Source organism: Saccostrea echinata, unplaced genomic scaffold (genome assembly GCF_033153115.1).
Source record: "Saccostrea echinata isolate AGI-Se365-2 ecotype Australia unplaced genomic scaffold, CSIRO_AGI_Sech_v1 ptg000001l, whole genome shotgun sequence".
Lineage (NCBI taxonomy): Eukaryota > Metazoa > Mollusca > Bivalvia > Ostreida > Ostreidae > Saccostrea > Saccostrea echinata.
This window is the reverse complement of record NW_026889750.1, coordinates 23,227,624-23,248,939: the sequence shown is the minus strand read 5'-3', so window position 1 is coordinate 23,248,939 and position 21,316 is coordinate 23,227,624. Positions and strand designations below refer to the sequence as shown.

General features: G+C 41.8%; 1 protein-coding gene across 1 annotated transcript; it reads right to left on the bottom strand.

The window, feature by feature from the left end:
• Positions 1-1,006: 1,006 nt before the first annotated feature.
• Positions 1,007-2,353, bottom strand: LOC133195932 (uncharacterized; the record flags this gene model as incomplete). The annotated part of the gene is made up of 2 exons (XM_061331919.1): positions 1,007-1,471; positions 1,886-2,353. Coding segments are annotated over 2 exons (933 nt in total), but the record flags the coding sequence as incomplete, so codon positions are not given.
• Positions 2,354-21,316: the final 18,963 nt, after the last annotated feature.

The window sequence follows — 21,316 nt, the reverse complement described above, 5'->3', positions numbered from 1 at the left end:
TAGTGGTCAAGGCTTCTGTAGTGGTAGTTGTTGGTGCCTCTGTAGTTGTTGTAGTGCTTGGAGTTTCAGTAGTTGTGGTAGTTGTTGGTGCTTCAGTAGTAGTAGTGGTCAAGGCTTCTGTAGTGGTAGTTGTTGGTGCCTCTGTAGTTGTTGTAGTGCTTGGAGTTTCAGTAGTTGTGGTAGTTGTTGGTGCTTCAGTAGTAGTGGTCAAGGCTTCTGTAGTGGTAGTTGTTGGTGCCTGTGTAGTTGTTGTTGTGGTTGGAGTTTCAGTAGTTGTGGTAGTTGTTGGTGCTTCAGTAGTAGTAGTGGTCAATGCTTCTGTAGTGGTAGTTGTTGGTGCCTCTGTAGTTGTTGTAGTGCTTGGAGTTTCAGTAGTTGTGGTAGTTGTTGGTGCTTCAGTAGTAGTAGTGGTCAAGGCTTCTGTAGTGGTAGTTGTTGGTGCCTCTGTAGTTGTTGTAGTGCTTGGAGTTTCAGTAGTTGTGGTAGTTGTTGGTGCTTCAGTAGTAGTGGTCAAGGCTTCTGTAGTGGTAGTTGTTGGTGCCTCTGTAGTTGTTGTTGTAGTGCTTGGAGTTTCAGTAGTTGTGGTAGTTGTTGGTGCTTCAGTACTAGTGGTCAAGGCTTCTGTAGTGGTAGTTGTTGGTGCCTGTGTAGTTGTTGTAGTGCTTGGAGTTTCAGTAGTTGTGGTAGTTGTTGGTGCTTCAGTAGTAGTAGTGGTCAAGGCTTCTGTAGTGGTAGTTGTTGGTGCCTCTGTAGTTGTTGTAGTGCTTGGAGTTTCAGTAGTTGTGGTAGTTGTTGGTGCTTCAGTAGTAGTAGTGGTCAAGGCTTCTGTAGTGGTAGTTGTTGGTGCCTCTGTAGTTGTTGTAGTGCTTGGAGTTTCAGTAGTTGTGGTAGTTGTTGGTGCTTCAGTAGTAGTAGTGGTCAAGGCTTCTGTAGTGGTAGTTGTTGGTGCCTCTGTAGTTGTTGTAGTGCTTGGAGTTTCAGTAGTTGTGGTAGTTGTTGGTGCTTCAGTAGTAGTGGTCAAGGCTTCTGTGGTGGTAGTTGTTGGTGCCTGTGTAGTTGTTGTTGTGGTTGGAGTTTCAGTAGTTGTGGTAGTTGTTGGTGCTTCAGTAGTAGTAGTGGTCAATGCTTCTGTAGTGGTAGTTGTTGGTGCCTGTGTAGTTGTTGTAGTGCTTGGAGTTTCAGTAGTTGTGGTAGTTGTTGGTGCTTCAGTAGTAGTAGTGGTCAAGGCTTCTGTAGTGGTAGTTGTTGGTGCCTCTGTAGTTGTTGTAGTGCTTGGAGTTTCAGTAGTTGTGGTAGTTGTTGGTGCTTCAGTAGTAGTAGTGGTCAAGGCTTCTGTAGTGGTAGTTGTTGGTGCCTCTGTAGTTGTTGTAGTGCTTGGAGTTTCAGTAGTTGTGGTAGTTGTTGGTGCTTCAGTAGTAGTAGTGGTCAAGGCTTCTGTGGTGGTAGTTGTTGGTGCCTCTGTAGTTGTTGTAGTGCTTGGAGTTTCAGTAGTTGTGGTAGTTGTTGGTGCTTCAGTAGTAGTGGTCAAGGCTTCTGTAGTGGTAGTTGTTGGTGCCTCTGTAGTTGTTGTTGTAGTGCTTGGAGTTTCAGTAGTTGTGGTAGTTGTTGGTGCTTCAGTAGTAGTGGTCAAGGCTTCTGTAATGGTAGTTGTTGGTGCCTGTGTAGTTGTTGTTGTAGTGCTTGGAGTTTCAGTAGTTGTGGTAGTTGTTGGTGCTTCAGTAGTAGTAGTGGTCAATGCTTCTGTAGTGGTAGTTGTTGGTGCCTCTGTAGTTGTTGTAGTTCTTGGAGTTTCAGTAGTTGTGGTAGTTGTTGGTGCTTCAGTAGTAGTAGTGGTCAAGGCTTCTGTAGTGGTAGTTGTTGGTGCCTCTGTAGTTGTTGTAGTGCTTGGAGTTTCAGTAGTTGTGGTAGTTGTTGGTGCTTCAGTAGTAGTAGTGGTCAAGGCTTCTGTAGTGGTAGTTGTTGGTGCCTCTGTAGTTGTTGTAGTGCTTGGAGTTTCAGTAGTTGTGGTAGTTGTTGGTGCTTCAGTAGTAGTGGTCAAGGCTTCTGTGGTGGTAGTTGTTGGTGCCTCTGTAGTTGTTGTAGTGCTTGGAGTTTCAGTAGTTGTGGTAGTTGTTGGTGCTTCAGTAGTAGTGGTCAAGGCTTCTGTAGTGGTAGTTGTTGGTGCCTGTGTAGTTGTTGTTGTAGTGCTTGGAGTTTCAGTAGTTGTGGTAGTTGTTGGTGCTTCAGTAGTAGTGGTCAAGGCTTCTGTAGTGGTAGTTGTTGGTGCCTGTGTAGTTGTTGTAGTGCTTGGAGTTTCAGTAGTTGTGGTAGTTGTTGGTGCTTCAGTAGTAGTAGTGGTCAAGGCTTCTGTAGTGGTAGTTGTTGGTGCCTCTGTAGTTGTTGTAGTGCTTGGAGTTTCAGTAGTTGTGGTAGTTGTTGGTGCTTCAGTAGTAGTGGTCAAGGCTTCTGTAGTGGTAGTTGTTGGTGCCTCTGTAGTTGTTGTAGTGCTTGGAGTTTCAGTAGTTGTGGTAGTTGTTGGTGCTTCAGTAGTAGTGGTCAAGGCTTCTGTGGTGGTAGTTGTTGGTGCCTGTGTAGTTGTTGTTGTGGTTGGAGTTTCAGTAGTTGTGGTAGTTGTTGGTGCTTCAGTAGTAGTAGTGGTCAATGCTTCTGTAGTGGTAGTTGTTGGTGCCTCTGTAGTTGTTGTAGTGCTTGGAGTTTCAGTAGTTGTGGTAGTTGTTGGTTTTTCAGTAGTAGTGGTCAAGGCTTCTGTAGTGGTAGTTGTTGGTGCCTCTGTAGTTGTTCTTGTGGTTGGAGTTTCAGTAGTCGTGGTAGTTGTTGGTGCTTCAGTAGTAGTAGTGGTCAAGGCTTCTGTAGTGGTAGTTGTTGGTGCCTCTGTAGTTGTTGTAGTGCTTGGAGTTTCAGTAGTTGTGGTAGTTGTTGGTGCTTCAGTAGTAGTAGTGGTCAAGGCTTCTGTAGTGGTAGTTGTTGGTGCCTCTGTAGTTGTTGTAGTGCTTGGAGTTTCAGTAGTTGTGGTAGTTGTTGGTGCTTCAGTAGTAGTAGTGGTCAAGGCTTCTGTAGTGGTAGTTGTTGGTGCCTCTGTAGTTGTTGTAGTGCTTGGAGTTTCAGTAGTTGTGGTAGTTGTTGGTGCTTCAGTAGTAGTAGTGGTCAAGGCTTCTGTAGTGGTAGTTGTTGGTGCCTCTGTAGTTGTTGTAGTGCTTATAGTTTCAGTAGTTGTGGTAGTTGTTGGTGCTTCAGTAGTAGTAGTGGTCAAGGCTTCTGTAGTGGTAGTTGTTGGTGCCTCTGTAGTTGTTGTAGTGCTTGGAGTTTCAGTAGTTGTGGTAGTTGTTGGTGCTTCAGTAGTAGTGGTCAAGGCTTCTGTAGTGGTAGTTGTTGGTGCCTCTGTAGTTGTTGTTGTAGTGCTTGGAGTTTCAGTAGTTGTGGTAGTTGTTGGTGCTTCAGTACTAGTGGTCAAGGCTTCTGTAGTGGTAGTTGTTGGTGCCTCTGTAGTTGTTGTAGTGCTTGGAGTTTCAGTAGTTGTGGTAGTTGTTGGTGCTTCAGTAGTAGTGGTCAAGGCTTCTGTGGTGGTAGTTGTTGGTGCCTGTGTAGTTGTTGTTGTGGTTGGAGTTTCAGTAGTTGTGGTAGTTGTTGGTGCTTCAGTAGTAGTAGTGGTCAAGGCTTCTGTAGTGCTAGTTGTTGGTGCCTCTGTAGTTGTTGTAGTGCTTGGAGTTTCAGTAGTTGTGGTAGTTGTTGGTGCTTCAGTAGTAGTAGTGGTCAAGGCTTCTGTAGTGGTAGTTGTTGGTGCCTCTGTAGTTGTTGTAGTGCTTGGAGTTTCAGTAGTTGTGGTAGTTGTTGGTGCTTCAGTAGTAGTAGTGGTCAAGGCTTCTGTAGTGGTAGTTGTTGGTGCCTCTGTAGTTGTTGTAGTGCTTGGAGTTTCAGTAGTTGTGGTAGTTGTTGGTGCTTCAGTAGTAGTAGTGGTCAAGGCTTCTGTAGTGGCAGTTGTTGGTGCCTCTGTAGTTGTTGTAGTGCTTGGAGTTTCAGTAGTTGTGGTAGTTGTTGGTGCTTCAGTAGTAGTGGTCAAGGCTTCTGTAGTGGTAGTTGTTGGTGCCTCTGTAGTTGTTGTAGTGCTTGGAGTTTCAGTAGTTGTGGTAGTTGTTGGTGCTTCAGTAGTAGTAGTGGTCAAGGCTTCTGTAGTGGTAGTTGTTGGTGCCTCTGTAGTTGTTGTAGTGCTTGGAGTTTCAGTAGTTGTGGTAGTTGTTGGTGCTTCAGTAGTAGTGGTCAAGGCTTCTGTAGTGGTAGTTGTTGGTGCCTCTGTAGTTGTTGTAGTGCTTGGAGTTTCAGTAGTTGTGGTAGTTGTTGGTGCTTCAGTAGTAGTGGTCAAGGCTTCTGTAGTGGTAGTTGTTGGTGCCTCTGTAGTTGTTGTTGTGGTTGGAGTTTCAGTAGTTGTGGTAGTTGTTGGTGCTTCAGTAGTAGTAGTGGTCAAGGCTTCTGTAGTGGTAGTTGTTGGTGCCTCTGTAGTTGTTGTAGTGCTTGGAGTTTCAGTAGTTGTGGTAGTTGTTGGTGCTTCAGTAGTAGTAGTGGTCAAGGCTTCTGTAGTGGTAGTTGTTGGTGCCTCTGTAGTTGTTGTAGTGCTTGGAGTTTCAGTAGTTGTGGTAGTTGTTGGTGCTTCAGTAGTAGTAGTGGTCAAGGCTTCTGTAGTGGTAGTTGTTGGTGCCTCTGTAGTTGTTGTAGTGCTTGGAGTTTCAGTAGTTGTGGTAGTTGTTGGTGCTTCAGTAGTAGTGGTCAAGGCTTCTGTAGTGGTAGTTGTTGGTGCCTCTGTAGTTGTTGTTGTAGTGCTTGGAGTTTCAGTAGTTGTGGTAGTTGTTGGTGCTTCAGTACTAGTGGTCAAGGCTTCTGTAGTGGTAGTTGTTGGTGCCTCTGTAGTTGTTGTAGTGCTTGGAGTTTCAGTAGTTGTGGTAGTTGTTGGTGCTTCAGTAGTAGTGGTCAAGGCTTCTGTGGTGGTAGTTGTTGGTGCCTGTGTAGTTGTTGTTGTGGTTGGAGTTTCAGTAGTTGTGGTAGTTGTTGGTGCTTCAGTAGTAGTAGTGGTCAATGCTTCTGTAGTGGTAGTTGTTGGTGTTTCTGTAGTTGTTGTAGTGTTTGGAGTTTCAGTAGTTGTGGTAGTTGTTGGTGCTTCAGTAGTAGTAGTGGTCAAGGCTTCTGTAGTGGTAGTTGTTGGTGCCTGTGTAGTTGTTGTAGTGCTTGGAGTTTCAGTAGTTGTGGTAGTTGTTGGTGCTTCAGTAGTAGTAGTGGTCAAGGCTTCTGTAGTGGTAGTTGTTGGTGCCTCTGTAGTTGTTGTAGTGCTTGGAGTTTCAGTAGTTGTGGTAGTTGTTGGTGCTTCAGTAGTAGTAGTGGTCAAGGCTTCTGTAGTGGTAGTTGTTGGTGCCTCTGTAGTTGTTGTAGTGCTTGGAGTTTCAGTAGTTGTGGTAGTTGTTGGTGCTTCAGTAGTAGTGGTCAAGGCTTCTGTAGTGGTAGTTGTTGGTGCCTGTGTAGTTGTTGTTGTAGTGCTTGGAGTTTCAGTAGTTGTGGTAGTTGTTGGTTCTTCAGTAGTAGTGGTCAAGGCTTCTGTAGTGGTAGTTGTTGGTGCCTCTGTAGTTGTTGTAGTGCTTGGAGTTTCAGTAGTTGTGGTAGTTGTTGGTGCTTCAGTAGTAGTAGTGGTCAAGGCTTCTGTAGTGGTAGTTGTTGGTGCCTCTGTAGTTGTTGTAGTGCTTGGAGTTTCAGTAGTTGTGGTAGTTGTTGGTGCTTCAGTAGTAGTGGTCAAGGCTTCTGTAGTGGTAGTTGTTGGTGCCTCTGTAGTTGTTGTAGTGCTTGGAGTTTCAGTAGTTGTGGTAGTTGTTGGTGCTTCAGTAGTAGTGGTCAAGGCTTCTGTGGTGGTAGTTGTTGGTGCCTGTGTAGTTGTTGTTGTGGTTGGAGTTTCAGTAGTTGTGGTAGTTGTTGGTGCTTCAGTAGTAGTAGTGGTCAATGCTTCTGTAGTGGTAGTTGTTGGTGTTTCTGTAGTTGTTGTAGTGTTTGGAGTTTCAGTAGTTGTGGTAGTTGTTGGTGCTTCAGTAGTAGTAGTGGTCAAGGCTTCTGTAGTGGTAGTTGTTGGTGCCTCTGTAGTTGTTGTAGTGCTTGGAGTTTCAGTAGTTGTGGTAGTTGTTGGTGCTTCAGTAGTAGTGGTCAAGGCTTCTGTAGTGGTAGTTGTTGGTGCCTCTGTAGTTGTTGTAGTGCTTGGAGTTTCAGTAGTTGTGGTAGTTTTTGGTGCTTCAGTAGTAGTAGTGGTCAAGGCTTCTGTAGTGGTAGTTGTTGGTGCCTCTGTAGTTGTTGTAGTGCTTGGAGTTTCAGTAGTTGTGGTAGTTGTTGGTGCTTCAGTAGTAGTGGTCAAGGCTTCTGTGGTGGTAGTTGTTGGTGCCTGTGTAGTTGTTGTTGTGGTTGGAGTTTCAGTAGTTGTGGTAGTTGTTGGTGCTTCAGTAGTAGTAGTGGTCAATGCTTCTGTAGTGGTAGTTGTTGGTGTTTCTGTAGTTGTTGTAGTGTTTGGAGTTTCAGTAGTTGTGGTAGTTGTTGGTGCTTCAGTAGTAGTAGTGGTCAAGGCTTCTGTAGTGGTAGTTGTTGGTGCCTCTGTAGTTGTTGTAGTGCTTGGAGTTTCAGTAGTTGTGGTAGTTGTTGGTGCTTCAGTAGTAGTGGTCAAGGCTTCTGTGGTGGTAGTTGTTGGTGCCTGTGTAGTTGTTGTTGTGGTTGGAGTTTCAGTAGTTGTGGTAGTTGTTGGTGCTTCAGTAGTAGTAGTGGTCAATGCTTCTGTAGTGGTAGTTGTTGGTGTTTCTGTAGTTGTTGTAGTGTTTGGAGTTTCAGTAGTTGTGGTAGTTGTTGGTGCTTCAGTAGTAGTAGTGGTCAAGGCTTCTGTAGTGGTAGTTGTTGGTGCCTCTGTAGTTGTTGTAGTGCTTGGAGTTTCAGTAGTTGTGGTAGTTGTTGGTGCTTCAGTAGTAGTGGTCAAGGCTTCTGTAGTGGTAGTTGTTGGTGCCTCTGTAGTTGTTGTAGTGCTTGGAGTTTCAGTAGTTGTGGTAGTTGTTGGTGCTTCAGTAGTAGTAGTGGTCAAGGCTTCTGTAGTGGTAGTTGTTGGTGCCTCTGTAGTTGTTGTAGTGCTTGGAGTTTCAGTAGTTGTGGTAGTTGTTGGTGCTTCAGTAGTAGTGGTCAAGGCTTCTGTGGTGGTAGTTGTTGGTGCCTGTGTAGTTGTTGTTGTGGTTGGAGTTTCAGTAGTTGTGGTAGTTGTTGGTGCTTCAGTAGTAGTAGTGGTCAATGCTTCTGTAGTGGTAGTTGTTGGTGCCTCTGTAGTTGTTGTAGTGCTTGGAGTTTCAGTAGTTGTGGTAGTTGTTGGTGCTTCAGTAGTAGTAGTGGTCAAGGCTTCTGTAGTGGTAGTTGTTGGTGCCTCTGTAGTTGTTGTAGTGCTTGGAGTTTCAGTAGTTGTGGTAGTTGTTGGTGCTTCAGTAGTAGTAGTGGTCAAGGCTTCTGTAGTGGTAGTTGTTGGTGCCTCTGTAGTTGTTGTAGTGCTTGGAGTTTCAGTAGTTGTGGTAGTTGTTGGTGCTTCAGTAGTAGTGGTCAAGGCTTCTGTAGTGGTAGTTGTTGGTGCCTCTGTAGTTGTTGTTGTAGTGCTTGGAGTTTCAGTAGTTGTGGTAGTTGTTGGTGCTTCAGTAGTAGTGGTCAAGGCTTCTGTAGTGGTAGTTGTTGGTGCCTCTGTAGTTGTTGTAGTGCTTGGAGTTTCAGTAGTTGTGGTAGTTGTTGGTGCTTCAGTAGTAGTAGTGGTCAAGGCTTCTGTAGTGGTAGTTGTTGGTGCCTCTGTAGTTGTTGTAGTGCTTGGAGTTTCAGTAGTTGTGGTAGTTGTTGGTGCTTCAGTAGTAGTGGTCAAGGCTTCTGTAGTGGTAGTTGTTGGTGCCTCTGTAGTTGTTGTAGTGCTTGGAGTTTCAGTAGTTGTGGTAGTTGTTGGTGCTTCAGTAGTAGTGGTCAAGGCTTCTGTAGTGGTAGTTGTTGGTGCCTCTGTAGTTGTTGTTGTGGTTGGAGTTTCAGTAGTCGTGGTAGTTGTTGGTGCTTCAGTAGTAGTAGTGGTCAAGGCTTCTGTAGTGGTAGTTGTTGGTGCCTCTGTAGTTGTTGTAGTGCTTGGAGTTTCAGTAGTTGTGGTAGTTGTTGGTGCTTCAGTAGTAGTGGTCAAGGCTTCTGTAGTGGTAGTTGTTGGTGCCTCTGTAGTTGTTGTTGTAGTGCTTGGAGTTTCAGTAGTTGTGGTAGTTGTTGGTGCTTCAGTAGTAGTGGTCAAGGCTTCTGTAGTGGTAGTTGTTGGTGCCTCTGTAGTTGTTGTAGTGCTTGGAGTTTCAGTAGTTGTGGTAGTTGTTGGTGCTTCAGTAGTAGTGGTCAAGGCTTCTGTGGTGGTAGTTGTTGGTGCCTGTGTAGTTGTTGTTGTGGCTGGAGTTTCAGTAGTTGTGGTAGTTGTTGGTGCTTCAGTAGTAGTAGTGGTCAAGGCTTCTGTAGTGGTAGTTGTTGGTGCCTCTGTAGTTGTTGTAGTGCTTGGAGTTTCAGTAGTTGTGGTAGTTGTTGGTGCTTCAGTAGTAGTAGTGGTCAAGGCTTCTGTAGTGGTAGTTGTTGGTGCCTCTGTAGTTGTTGTAGTGCTTGGAGTTTCAGTAGTTGTGGTAGTTGTTGGTGCTTCAGTAGTAGTAGTGGTCAAGGCTTCTGTAGTGGTAGTTGTTGGTGCCTCTGTAGTTGTTGTAGTGCTTGGAGTTTCAGTAGTTGTGGTAGTTGTTGGTGCTTCAGTAGTAGTAGTGGTCAAGGCTTCTGTAGTGGTAGTTGTTGGTGCCTCTGTAGTTGTTGTAGTGCTTGGAGTTTCAGTAGTTGTGGTAGTTGTTGGTGCTTCAGTAGTAGTGGTCAAGGCTTCTGTAGTAGTAGTTGTTGGTGCCTGTGTAGTTGTTGTTGTAGTGCTTGGAGTTTCAGTAGTTGTGGTAGTTGTTGGTGCTTCAGTAGTAGTAGTGGTCAAGGCTTCCGTAGTGGTAGTTGTTGGTGCCTCTGTAGTTGTTGTAGTGCTTGGAGTTTCAGTAGTTGTGGTAGTTGTTGGTGCTTCAGTAGTAGTAGTGGTCAAGGCTTCTGTAGTGGTAGTTGTTGGTGCCTCTGTAGTTGTTGTAGTGCTTGGAGTTTCAGTAGTTGTGGTAGTTGTTGGTGCTTCAGTAGTAGTGGTCAAGGCTTCTGTAGTGGTAGTTGTTGGTGCCTCTGTAGCTGTTGTAGTGCTTGGAGTTTCAGTAGTTGTGGTAGTTGTTGGTGCTTCAGTAGTAGTGGTCAAGGCTTCTGTGGTGGTAGTTGTTGGTTCCTCTGTAGTTGTTGTTGTGGTTGGAGTTTCAGTAGTTGTGGTAGTTGTTGGTGCTTCAGTAGTAGTAGTGGTCAATGCTTCTGTAGTGGTAGTTGTTGGTGCCTCTGTAGTTGTTGTAGTGCTTGGAGTTTCAGTAGTTGTGGTAGTTGTTGGTGCTTCAGTAGTTGTAGTGGTCAAGGCTTCTGTAGTGGTAGTTGTTGGTGCCTCTGTAGTTGTTGTAGTGCTTGGAGTTTCAGTAGTTGTGGTAGTTGTTGGTGCTTCAGTAGTAGTAGTGGTCAAGGCTTCTGTATTGGTAGTTGTTGGTGCCTCTGTAGTTGTTGTAGTGCTTGGAGTTTCAGTAGTTGTGGTAGTTGTTGGTGCTTCAGTAGTAGTAGTGGTCAAGGCTTCTGTAGTGGTAGTTGTTGGTGCCTCTGTAGTTGTTGTAGTGCTTGGAGTTTCAGTAGTTGTGGTAGTTGTTGGTGCTTCAGTACTAGTGGTCAAGGCTTCCGTAGTGGTAGTTGTTGGTGCCTCTGTAGTTGTTGTTGTAGTGCTTGGAGTTTCAGTAGTTGTGGTAGTTGTTGGTGCTTCAGTAGTAGTAGTGGTCAAGGCTTCTGTAGTGGTAGTTGTTGGTGCCTCTGTAGTTGTTGTAGTGCTTGGAGTTTCAGTAGTTGTGGTAGTTGTTGGTGCTTCAGTAGTAGTGGTCAAGGCTTCTGTGGTGGTAGTTGTTGGTGCCTGTGTAGTTGTTGTTGTGGTTGGAGTTTCAGTAGTTGTGGTAGTTGTTGGTACTTCAGTAGTAGTAGTGGTCAAGGCTTCTGTAGTGGTAGTTGTTGGTGCCTCTGTAGCTGTTGTAGTGCTTGGAGTTTCAGTAGTTGTGGTAGTTGTTGGTGCTTCAGTAGTAGTAGTGGTCAAGGCTTCTGTAGTGGTAGTTGTTGGTGCCTCTGTAGTTGTTTTAGTGCTTGGAGTTTCAGTAGTTGTGGTAGTTGTTGGTGCTTCAGTTGTAGTAGTGGTCAAGGCTTCTGTAGTGGTAGTTGTTGGTGCCTCTGTAGTTGTTGTAGTGCTTGGAGTTTCAGTAGTTGTGGTAGTTGTTGGTGCTTCAGTAGTAGTAGTGGTCAAGGCTTCTGTAGTGGTAGTTGTTGGTGCCTCTATAGTTGTTGTAGTGCTTGGAGTTTCAGTAGTTGTGGTAGTTGTTGGTGCTTCAGTAGTAGTAGTGGTCAAGGCTTCTGTAGTGGTAGTTGTTGGTGCCTCTGTAGTTGTTGTAGTGCTTGGAGTTTCAGTAGTTGTGGTAGTTGTTGGTGCTTCAGTAGTAGTAGTGGTCAAGGCTTTTGTAGTGGTAGTTGTTGGTGCCTCTGTAGTTGTTGTAGTGCTTGGAGTTTCAGTAGTTGTGGTAGTTGTTGGTGCTTCAGTAGTAGTAGTGGTCAAGGCTTCTGTAGTGGTAGTTGTTGGTGCCTGTCTATTCGTTGTTGTAGTGCTTGGAGTTTCAGTAGTTGTGGTAGTTGTTGGTGCTTCAGTAGTAGTAGTGGTCAAGGCTTCTGTATTGGTAGTTGTTGGTGCCTCTGTAGTTGTTGTAGTGCTTGGAGTTTCAGTAGTTGTGGTAGTTGTTGGTGCTTCAGTAGTAGTGGTCAAGGCTTCTGTGGTGGTAGTTGTTGGTGCCTGTGTAGTTGTTGTTGTGGTTGGAGTTTCAGTAGTTGTGGTAGTTGTTGGTGCTTCAGTAGTGGTAGTGGTCAAGGCTTCTGTAGTGGTAGTTGTTGGTGCCTCTGTAGTTGTTGTAGTGCTTGGAGTTTCAGTAGTTGTGGTAGTTGTTGGTACTTCAGTAGTAGTAGTGGTCAAGGCTTCTGTAGTGGTAGTTGTTGGTGCCTCTGTAGTTGTTGTAGTGCTTGGAGTTTCAGTAGTTGTGGTAGTTGTTGGTGCTTCAGTAGTAGTAGTGGTCAAGGCTTCTGTAGTGGTAGTTGTTGGTGCCTCTGTAGTTGTTGTAGTGCTTGGAGTTTCAGTAGTTGTGGTAGTTGTTGGTGCTTCAGTAGTAGTAGTGGTCAAGGCTTCTGTAGTGGTAGTTGTTGGTGCCTCTGTAGTTGTTGTAGTGCTTGGAGTTTCAGTAGTTGTGGTAGTTGTTGGTGCTTCAGTAGTAGTAGTGGTCAAGGCTTCTGTAGTGGTAGTTGTTGGTGCCTCTGTAGTTGTTGTAGTGCTTGGAGTTTCAGTAGTTGTGGTAGTTGTTGGTGCTTCAGTAGTAGTGGTCAAGGCTTCTGTAGTGGTAGTTGTTGGTGCCTCTGTAGTTGTTGTAGTGCTTGGAGTTTCAGTAGTTGTGGTAGTTGTTGGTGCTTCAGTAGTAGTGGTCAAGGCTTCTGTGGTGGTAGTTGTTGGTGCCTGTGTAGTTGTTCTGGTTGGAGTTTCAGTAGTTGTGGTAGTTGTTGGTGCTTCAGTAGTGGTAGTGGTCAAGGCTTCTGTAGTGGTAGTTGTTGGTGCCTCTGTAGTTGTTGTAGTGCTTGGAGTTTCAGTAGTTGTGGTAGTTGTTGGTGCTTCAGTAGTAGTAGTGGTCAAGGCTTCTGTAGTGGTAGTTGTTGGTGCCTCTGTAGTTGTTGTAGTGCTTGGAGTTTCAGTAGTTGTGGTAGTTGTTGGTGCTTCAGTAGTAGTGGTCAAGGCTTCTGTAGTGGTAGTTGTTGGTGCCTCTGTAGTTGTTGTAGTGCTTGGAGTTTCAGTAGTTGTGGTAGTTGTTGGTGCTTCAGTAGTAGTGGTCAAGGCTTCTGTGGTGGTAGTTGTTGGTGCCTCTGTAGTTGTTGTTGTGGTTGGAGTTTCAGTAGTTGTGGTAGTTGTTGGTGTTTCAGTAGTAGTAGTGGTCAAGGCTTCTGTAGTGGTAGTTGTTGGTGCCTCTGTAGTTGTTGTAGTGCTTGGAGTTTCAGTAGTTGTGGTAGTTGTTGGTGCTTCAGTAGTAGTAGTGGTCAAGGCTTCTGTAGTGGTAGTTGTTGGTGCCTCTGTAGTTGTTGTAGTGCTTGGAGTTTCAGTAGTTGTGGTAGTTGTTGGTGCTTCAGTAGTAGTAGTGGTCAAGGCTTCTGTAGTGGTAGTTGTTGGTGCCTCTGTAGTTGTTGTAGTGCTTGGAGTTTCAGTAGTTGTGGTAGTTGTTGGTGCTTCAGTAGTAGTAGTGGTCAAGGCTTCTGTAGTGGTAGTTGTTGGTGCCTCTGTAGTTGTTGTAGTGCTTGGAGTTTCAGTAGTTGTGGTAGTTGTTGGTGCTTCAGTAGTAGTGGTCAAGGCTTCTGTGGTGGTAGTTGTTGGTGCCTGTGTAGTTGTTGTAGTGGTTGGAGTTTCAGTAGTTGTGGTAGTTGTTGGTGCTTCAGTAGTAGTAGTGGTCAAGGCTTCCGTACTGGTAGTTGTTGGTGCCTCTGTAGTTGTTGTAGTGCTTGGAGTTTCAGTAGTTGTGGTAGTTGTTGATGCTTCAGTAGTAGTAGTGGTCAAGGCTTCTGTAGTGGTAGTTGTTGGTGCCTCTGTAGTTGTTGTAGTGCTTGGAGTTTCAGTAGTTGTGGTAGTTGTTGGTGCTTCAGTAGTAGTAGTGGTCAAGGCTTCTGTAGTGGTAGTTGTTGGTGCCTCTGTAGTTGTTGTAGTGCTTGGAGTTTCAGTAGTTGTGGTAGTTGTTGGTGCTTCAGTAGTAGTAGTGGTCAAGGCTTCTGTAGTGGTAGTTGTTGGTGCCTCTGTAGTTGTTGTAGTGCTTGGAGTTTCAGTAGTTGTGGTAGTTGTTGGTGCTTCAGTAGTGGTAGTGGTCAAGGCTTCCGTAGTGGTAGTTGTTGGTGCCTCTGTAGTTGTTGTAGTGCTTGGAGTTTCAGTAGTTGTGGTAGTTGTTGGTGCTTCAGTAGTAGTAGTGGTCAAGGCTTCTGTAGTGGTAGTTGTTGGTGCCTCTGTAGTTGTTGTAGTGCTTGGAGTTTCAGTAGTTGTGGTAGTTGTTGGTGCTTCAGTAGTAGTAGTGGTCAAGGCTTCTGTAGTGGTAGTTGTTGGTGCCTCTGTAGTTGTTGTAGTGCTTGGAGTTTCAGTAGTTGTGGTAGTTGTTGGTGCTTCAGTAGTAGTAGTGGTCAAGGCTTCTGTAGTGGTAGTTGTTGGTGCCTCTGTAGTTGTTGTAGTGCTTGGAGTTTCAGTAGTTGTGGTTGTTGTTGATGCTTCAGTAGTAGTAGTGGTCAAGGCTTCTGTAGTGGTAGTTGTTGGTGCCTCTGTAGTTGTTGTAGTGCTTGGAGTTTCAGTAGTTGTGGTAGTTGTTGGTGCTTCAGTAGTAGTAGTAGTGGTCAAGGCTTCTGTAGTGGTAGTTGTTGGTGCCTCTGTAGTTGTTGTATCTGCCTTTAAAATATTCAATTTAAAATACATACATTTTGTTATCTTTTATTAAATGTTTTTCATATGTACGAGGGTTATGAAAGATTCGATTACTGGTAGGAAAAAATTAATTCTAAGAGGGATGTGCTTACAGAATGTGTATGTATTTTTAGTATACCAAACATGGTCTCTCTCTCTAAACTAGAAAAAAGGTTCAATTTGCTCTGTTGCATAGAACGACATTTGGATATTGTAGACGGAGATATCTCATATTAGAGATTGTTCTTTCTGACGTATCCGTATACGTATCCGTATACGTATCGAGGTGAGGGAGGCATCTCGATCCCGATGTCTAAACTATTTACTATAATTTCCATCGTTATTTGTTTGGTTTTAAAGCAGCCCCATTCATTTAAGAATAGCATATGATATTTTTTTTCTAATAAAAAATGTATTAAGCTGCTGTAAACGTCTATCATTTCGCTGGAAAATTTCTTAAAAAATAGATGTATTTGTTTTCATTATATTATTTAAAACTTTAATTGTAATTTTGTTTAAAAATATTTATCGGGATCCCCCTCTCTCTCCTTTAACATCAGGCATTTTATTGATTGATTCTGTAATTTACATTAGATGACATAAAATTAACCCCCCACCCCCGCCAACTCACACACACACACACACCCTCCCACACACACACACACACACAGTAAAATGCAAAAGACGTTGTATCCACACAATCAATAAAACCGTGTAGCCGTTTTCTAAAGAGAATTAGCTTCCAGACCCTTACCAGTATATGCTTAAAAATACCAGTTCATCCCCCCCCCCCTTCCCAGGGGGGAGGGGGGGGGGTTGAACTGGCATTTTTAAACATATACTTTCATAGCGTCTGTTAACTTTCTTCATTCTTTTTTTTACCAATGAACCAATTGACAAATACCTGTATGTCTCCCCTTCCTCTCCCGAGTTGAAATTGCTACTTTCGTGCCTATTCTCATACGGCTTGATTTTGCTTTATATTTTGTCCTTTCAGCAGTATAAACTTGAAAAGACTTCATGGCGACAAAAAAAAAATAGGTAATGAAATGAAACTGCAATTGTTAAATTTGATTTTCCCTTTTAGTTCTCTTGTTGTCGTACATGCGTATTATAATTCATGGTTTGATATAGAACTGTTTCAGAATAGGGTATTCATTATCTTAACTCTCTTTTTATAAGAAAGAAAAGAAACATTAGGCTAAAAAATGCCAAAACAATAGATTTATCTATTTCTTCTATGCTACCTTGTCCATCCTTGTCCATTATTTATTCATTTATTTTTATTTATTTATTTATGCATTTTGGCCCAAAAGTGTGAGTCAATTCAACACGCAGTTTACAGAATTGAAGAGAAGAGGCTGCTTCAACGTAGCAGAAAAAAAAACACAGAATAAAGGATAAAATTTATACAAAACATTTAATAGATAAAATGTCAGCATTTTTTCAGAGTTTTGATCCCTCTTGTACACAAAGAATTACAGACATCTTAATTTCAATAAATAAATCATTAAGTAAACTTTAGTCAACATGTATATAAAGTAATGTATAAGACATAAAAAATTTTCTCCTTTTATCGACAATTGTTAATTCATCCCCGACAAAAACTGCGTGTAATTACATCACTTTCGGAAATGGTAGTCTTCCTCAAGCTCTCTGGAATATCGGATACGGCTATAACCTAACAATTTAGGGAATTTAGGGTCTTCAAACCACCCCAGAATTGCCAGCTTTCCAAAGCTTTTCTGGAGAACTATGTCCATCAAATATAATCAAATGATATACAGAATTTTGATAATGATAATAAGAAAATAAGGATGGAAGTTTTCAGTGACACCCCCCCCCCCCCCCACACACACACACACACACAGAGTATGCAGTATGGTCAAGTTAATCTTTCACAGTTAATGTATCCGTAATTATTTTTGTGGAAAAGAGAAACTCAGGACTTAATATCCATACCCCCCCCCCCCCCCCCCCACACACACACACACATACACACATTCCCAGTAATAGGTTTTTTAAAGGTTTGATTAATTTCTACACCTTTTTTTTGTCAAAATTTTGCAAAGGTGACTTGGTATTTTTTGGTTTCTCCCTGCCTCGGCCCAGCTTCCACCTTCTCCACTTTGTTAATCAATTTTAAGTGTCTGCTTGATGTATACAAACTTATACTCATCTAGAATGTTTGATCTCTGACACCTCGTACAGTTAAACTTTGTTAACTCAAACCCTTGGATATATCGAAGTTTGAATTGGTCCAATCAAGTTGAGATAACGAGCGTTGACTGTATGCATTATGGGGAATATGTCTTGTACTGGTAAAGGTTACTTCGAGAATAAAACAATAATATATCCTGATATTGAGTGAGAGAGAGAGAGAGAGAGAGAAGGGGGAAGTCCCTTTTTGAACCTTTTTTTATTTTTAAACAAATCAATAAAAATATACTTACTTTTTTACTAATTTTATTATTTTTTTAAATCCTTCGATAAAATGATAGGTGTGAACAGCAACTTGATACGTTTTAGTAGAAATATTACTACATATCTTATTTTCCAATGAATGAGGTTAAAATCAAACAAGAAACGATGGAAATGTCACCCAACGGTTAAATCATCGGGATCGAGATGCCTCTCTCACCTCGATACGTATACGTATACGGATACGTCAGATAGAACAATCTCTATTACTGAGAAATTAAAGGCTTTTTCTATTTTAATTTATAATCTGGGGGGGGGGGGGTCGATTCAAACTTCAGGTGCCTGTGCACAAACACGTATCGTCCATTCAACGCAGTTACCCGTGGCAAGAAAGCAGTCAGGTGTAAGGAATCCGAAGGGTATATCCAAGTGCTGATATCGGTGATAGGAAAACTAATATGGCGTATGCCTATTAGACTTTTGCGAGAAGCACTGACTTCAACAGGTCGAGGAAACTATTTTCTGTGACGTCAGAATAAATTCACATGCTAAATGAGGCACCCAACGTGACTGGCAAACTGACCAATCAGCTAAATGAGTTGCATTATGGGTTACTACAAAAAATACTACATGTACGTTTCGAAAAGGCCAGTTTTTGAAATCGCTCTCGGAAAGACATGATGCATTTTCCCAAGCATTTTACACATTTAATATAATATGTACATCATTATCTATTAGTTCCATGCTCACATTTACATACAAATGTTTTACAACGGTAAAATTAGGGTTTTCTCCACTCCATTGTATAAGTCCGTTTGTCGACAATACCCTGGCAGTTTTTCCCGTGCTGTACTATCATCAGTCAGTATGAATTTCCCGTGACTATTCTCTGGTCCAAAACAAATAAACTCTGAGGTGTACTCACGTATTGTCATTGTTTACTACGTATGCAACTTCGATATATATGCTACTCAATACACGTTTTATGATCAATGTACTTGAGAATTAAAATGCCGTACAGCAATAGACTTCGTTTTTTATAACTGCATTAAATTTTAATTTCTAGTAAACAAATAACAAAGTAACAACGAATAACACCAGTAGCATGGCAAATTTACGAGTTATAAAAACTGGGTTCTTATTTACTTGTGAAGACTTTGTGAGCGGTATTTCAACGTACTATTTAACACGGAAAATTGACTTTGTTTGTTAATGTGAGCATGGAAAATCTTAATTAGAACGTATTCTTCGTGTTTTTCACAAAAACATTAAAAATAATTATTAGTTGACTTTCCTGCAGTCATTTGAAATCGCATCCTAAATTTGCCTGACCCACGTGTTTGTAGTAAAATATAAACATGTAGTAGACCATCATGCTTTTCGGCTCATTCATTGGATTGGACGATTGCTCGCTGTAAGCACCTCTGTGCGCAATGACGACAATATCCATATATGGTAGATTCCTCGACCTGTTTAACACTCGACGGCTTACGTTGACATTTAAAAATGTGCTATGTACGGAGGTATGGAATTGATATTAGATTAGAAAACCTTACTAGTGGTCATAGGTATGGTGTTAGGGGCACATACATGATTTACTGGTATCCAATCAACTTAAGAGATGATGGGAGGTGAATAACATAACTTAAAATACCTTATTCGTAATTATTCGTAAGGGGTAGTATTTCCTTTCAATCTCATTTTATGAAGGAATCAAATAAAGAAGAAAAAACATCCGGAATGAAAACTTGGCAGTGGACTTTTGCGAGAACCACTGACTTTTACAGTTGACGGCTTACTTGGACATTTAAACCTGCGTCATGTACGGAGATACGGAATTGATAATGTACGGAGATACGGAATTGATAATAGATAAGAAAACCTTAATAGTGGTTATATCTATGGAATTAGCACTGGCGGATTTAAAGGGGGGGCGTGGGGGGCGCACGCCCCCCCACCTAAAATTTTCAAAGTATGATATGACTAATATCAATAATGCCATACTTTGGTATATAACTAACCAAAACCGCTATTTTTGTGCCTGGTTTTACTCTTAAAATACACAAAAACCCAGGAGCTTCCGGGGGCTTCGCCCCCTGGGCCCCCTCCATTCAAAGTATGATATGACTAGTATTAATAATGCCAAACTTTGGTACATATAAACTAACCAATACCCCTATTATTGTGCCTGGTTTTACTCTTAAAATACACGAAAACCCAGGAGCTTCCGGGGGCTTCGCCCCCTGGGCCCCCACCAGGGCTTCGCCCTGGACCCACTGGGGGCCTTAAGGCGGCCCCCAGACCCCATGTTTGAACAAAGTTATCCACGCCCCCTCTAATCACAAATCCTGTATCCACCCATGATTAGGGACACTAACATAATTTACCAACACAAAAGATGATTGGGGGTAGAATAAAATAACTTAAAATACCCTATTCATGAGAGATACTTGTAGTATCTCATTTTATTTTCATTTTCTAAAAGGAATTACATGTAAATAAAGAAGAAAAACATTCCGGAAGAAATGATTAGGCAGGAGTTAGTCAAGGTGGAAGGGGAGGGGTTGAGGGTAGGATTGTTTTGCCGTTTCCTTTCTTGACAACGTAATTTAGGTTTTTGATCGGTCCATTATTATCGTTTTATTAACTGTTAAGCTAAATATTTATATCACAAAAGAGTTTCCGTATATTTTCCTGGTGTAAAAGTAAGTCGTCAATTATAAAAGTCAGCGCTTCTCGCAAAAGTCCAGTAGTTGGTCAAATGGGAAGGGAGGGGGGTTAGTATAGAGTGTTTCTCCTTCCCCTCCCTAGACAACGTAATATGTGCTTTGAAATGCCCAATAATTATCGTTTAATTAACTGTTAAGCTAAATATTTATATCACAAAAGAGCTGCCGTATATTGTCCCAGTGTAAAAGTAAGTCGTCGATTGTAAAAGTCAGCGCTTCTCGCAAAAGTCCATTTACGAGTCTTGTTCAGCTTCAAGCTGATTTGGATGTAATAATGGCTCTCCAGATTGAAATCTTTGGGTAATTGGTCAGTTTGTGTAGTGTTAATAACTGTTTAATTAAACACCCATCATTACCCGACTGTCCTGTATATACTAACTATATATATATATATATATATATATATATATATATATATATATATATATATATATATATATAAAGCACTAAAAACAAACAACACTGTATATCCTAAGTGTCGGATCTACTAAGTAGATACAAGGTCACGGATGGAAATTTATACAAAGCACTAAAAATGATCAACGACACGAACAATAATAATTGTCAAAGAAACTGGGGGATAAGCCGAGCCATATGTCTACATAACGATCGATAAAAAATCAGTTAATTCATTTTAAAAAAATTTCACTTTTTGTTGAATTAGTGTAATGCTTATTACCATTTGGATACAAATTTGACAAAACCTGAATACTGTAACAGCGAAAATGATTCTGATTAACACAAAAAATGGCATCCCGCTCAATTTTCACAAAAACTGACATAAATTGGATGATTTAACTACATTTTTTAAATAGAGTGGGTCGTCGTACCATATTTTTGAGAACGATTAATGAAAGGCAATGGAAAGATGTTGCTTCTTACACTTGCAAAAATTTGGTACGAAGACCCACTCTACATAAAAAATTAAGTTAACTGACTTAAATTTTCACCGTGGTCTTAAAAAATTCTAAGTCCAAATACGCTTGCTAAATACATGTATAGAGAACTGTATGCTATTTAAATGGGTATGTATGTGTGACTCCGTGGTATAGTGGTTAGTATGGTGTCCGGATAGTATGGTGTCCGGATAGGGCCATTTGCAAAAGCTCAACAGCGCGTTCAGAAAAAAACGCCGTCGCGCAAACACACAACACGTTGTCACGCTAACACAAGTTCGCACAACACGCCGTCGCGATTACACACAACACGCTGTCACGCTAACACAAGTTCGCACAACACGCCGTCGCGATTACACACAACACGCTGTCACGCTAACACAAGTTCGCACAACACGCCGTCGCGCTAACACGCTTTCAAGCAACACGCCGTCGCGCTAACACACAACTCGCATTCGCGCTATCACAAAGTTGTGTTAGCGAGTTGTGTGACAGCGCGACAACGTGTTGTGTAAAGTTGCGTTAGCGCGACGGCGTGTTGTGTGATAGCGTGACAGCGTGTTGTGTGTTAGCGCGACGGCGTGTTGTGCGAACATGTGTTAGCGTGACAGCGTGTTGTGTGTTAGCGCGACGGCGTGTTTTTCTGAACGCGCTGTTGAGCTTTTGCAAATGGCCCTATCCGGACACCATAGGTTAGCGAGGAGCTCTTTAAAGGGACGTTTATTGAGGAAAGTGTTCGAGTCATGATATTTTTATTTTTTGGAAGAGAGTTAATTTTGTTTTACTTTATAAAAAATGTCTATAGGAATAACATATTTTTCACTGGAAATAATATATATATATATATATATATATATATATATATATATATATATATATAGTAATGAACTAATTTACAGTAAATTATTTAGAATACCGGATAAAAATTAGAATAGATATTTGAATACTTTTCTTCCCGTGTTTATTTATTTTTACTACAAGCGCTTCTAGATCACCACTATCATTATATACAATGTTAACATTTTTATAATATCTCCACAATAAGTGTTAACACTCAATATGCAGATTAATTAATAGAAGTCCCTACACATGTTAGACACTTGTGACAGTAAATGAAAGTCAACTGTTTAGCTTGTTTAGAATATAAATATCATTTTGAGAACTACTGCAAACATTAAAATGCTTAAGTAAATTCGAAACAGTTGAGAGATTTTTTCCAATAAATGTTCTTGCATAGCCGAAAAATGGGCATGGGCACATGGCTCGTCTTATTCCCCCAGATTCTTTTCGGGAAGACCTGCCCCTTCCTCAGGACAAAGGAAAAGTTAAGAAGTCATAAAAACAAAGGAAATAGAGAAACAAAAACAACTAGCACTACTACTAAACTACCAAACACTAAATATTTACAGTGTTACATATTTAATTTCAAGTAAATAAACAGTCGTGAACAAAGAAATCCGGAGCGCTATGAATTGCGTCCGGTCTATCGGGTGAACTCTGGTGAAGTGCGATTTACATAATTGAACGAATTAATTATCGCTAATTAATTACGACAAGCAGTAAATCGTACATTGTCTTATTCTCTCAAAATAGCGTAACTATACATGATAAAAAGAAATTAAAGAAAGATAATAAGG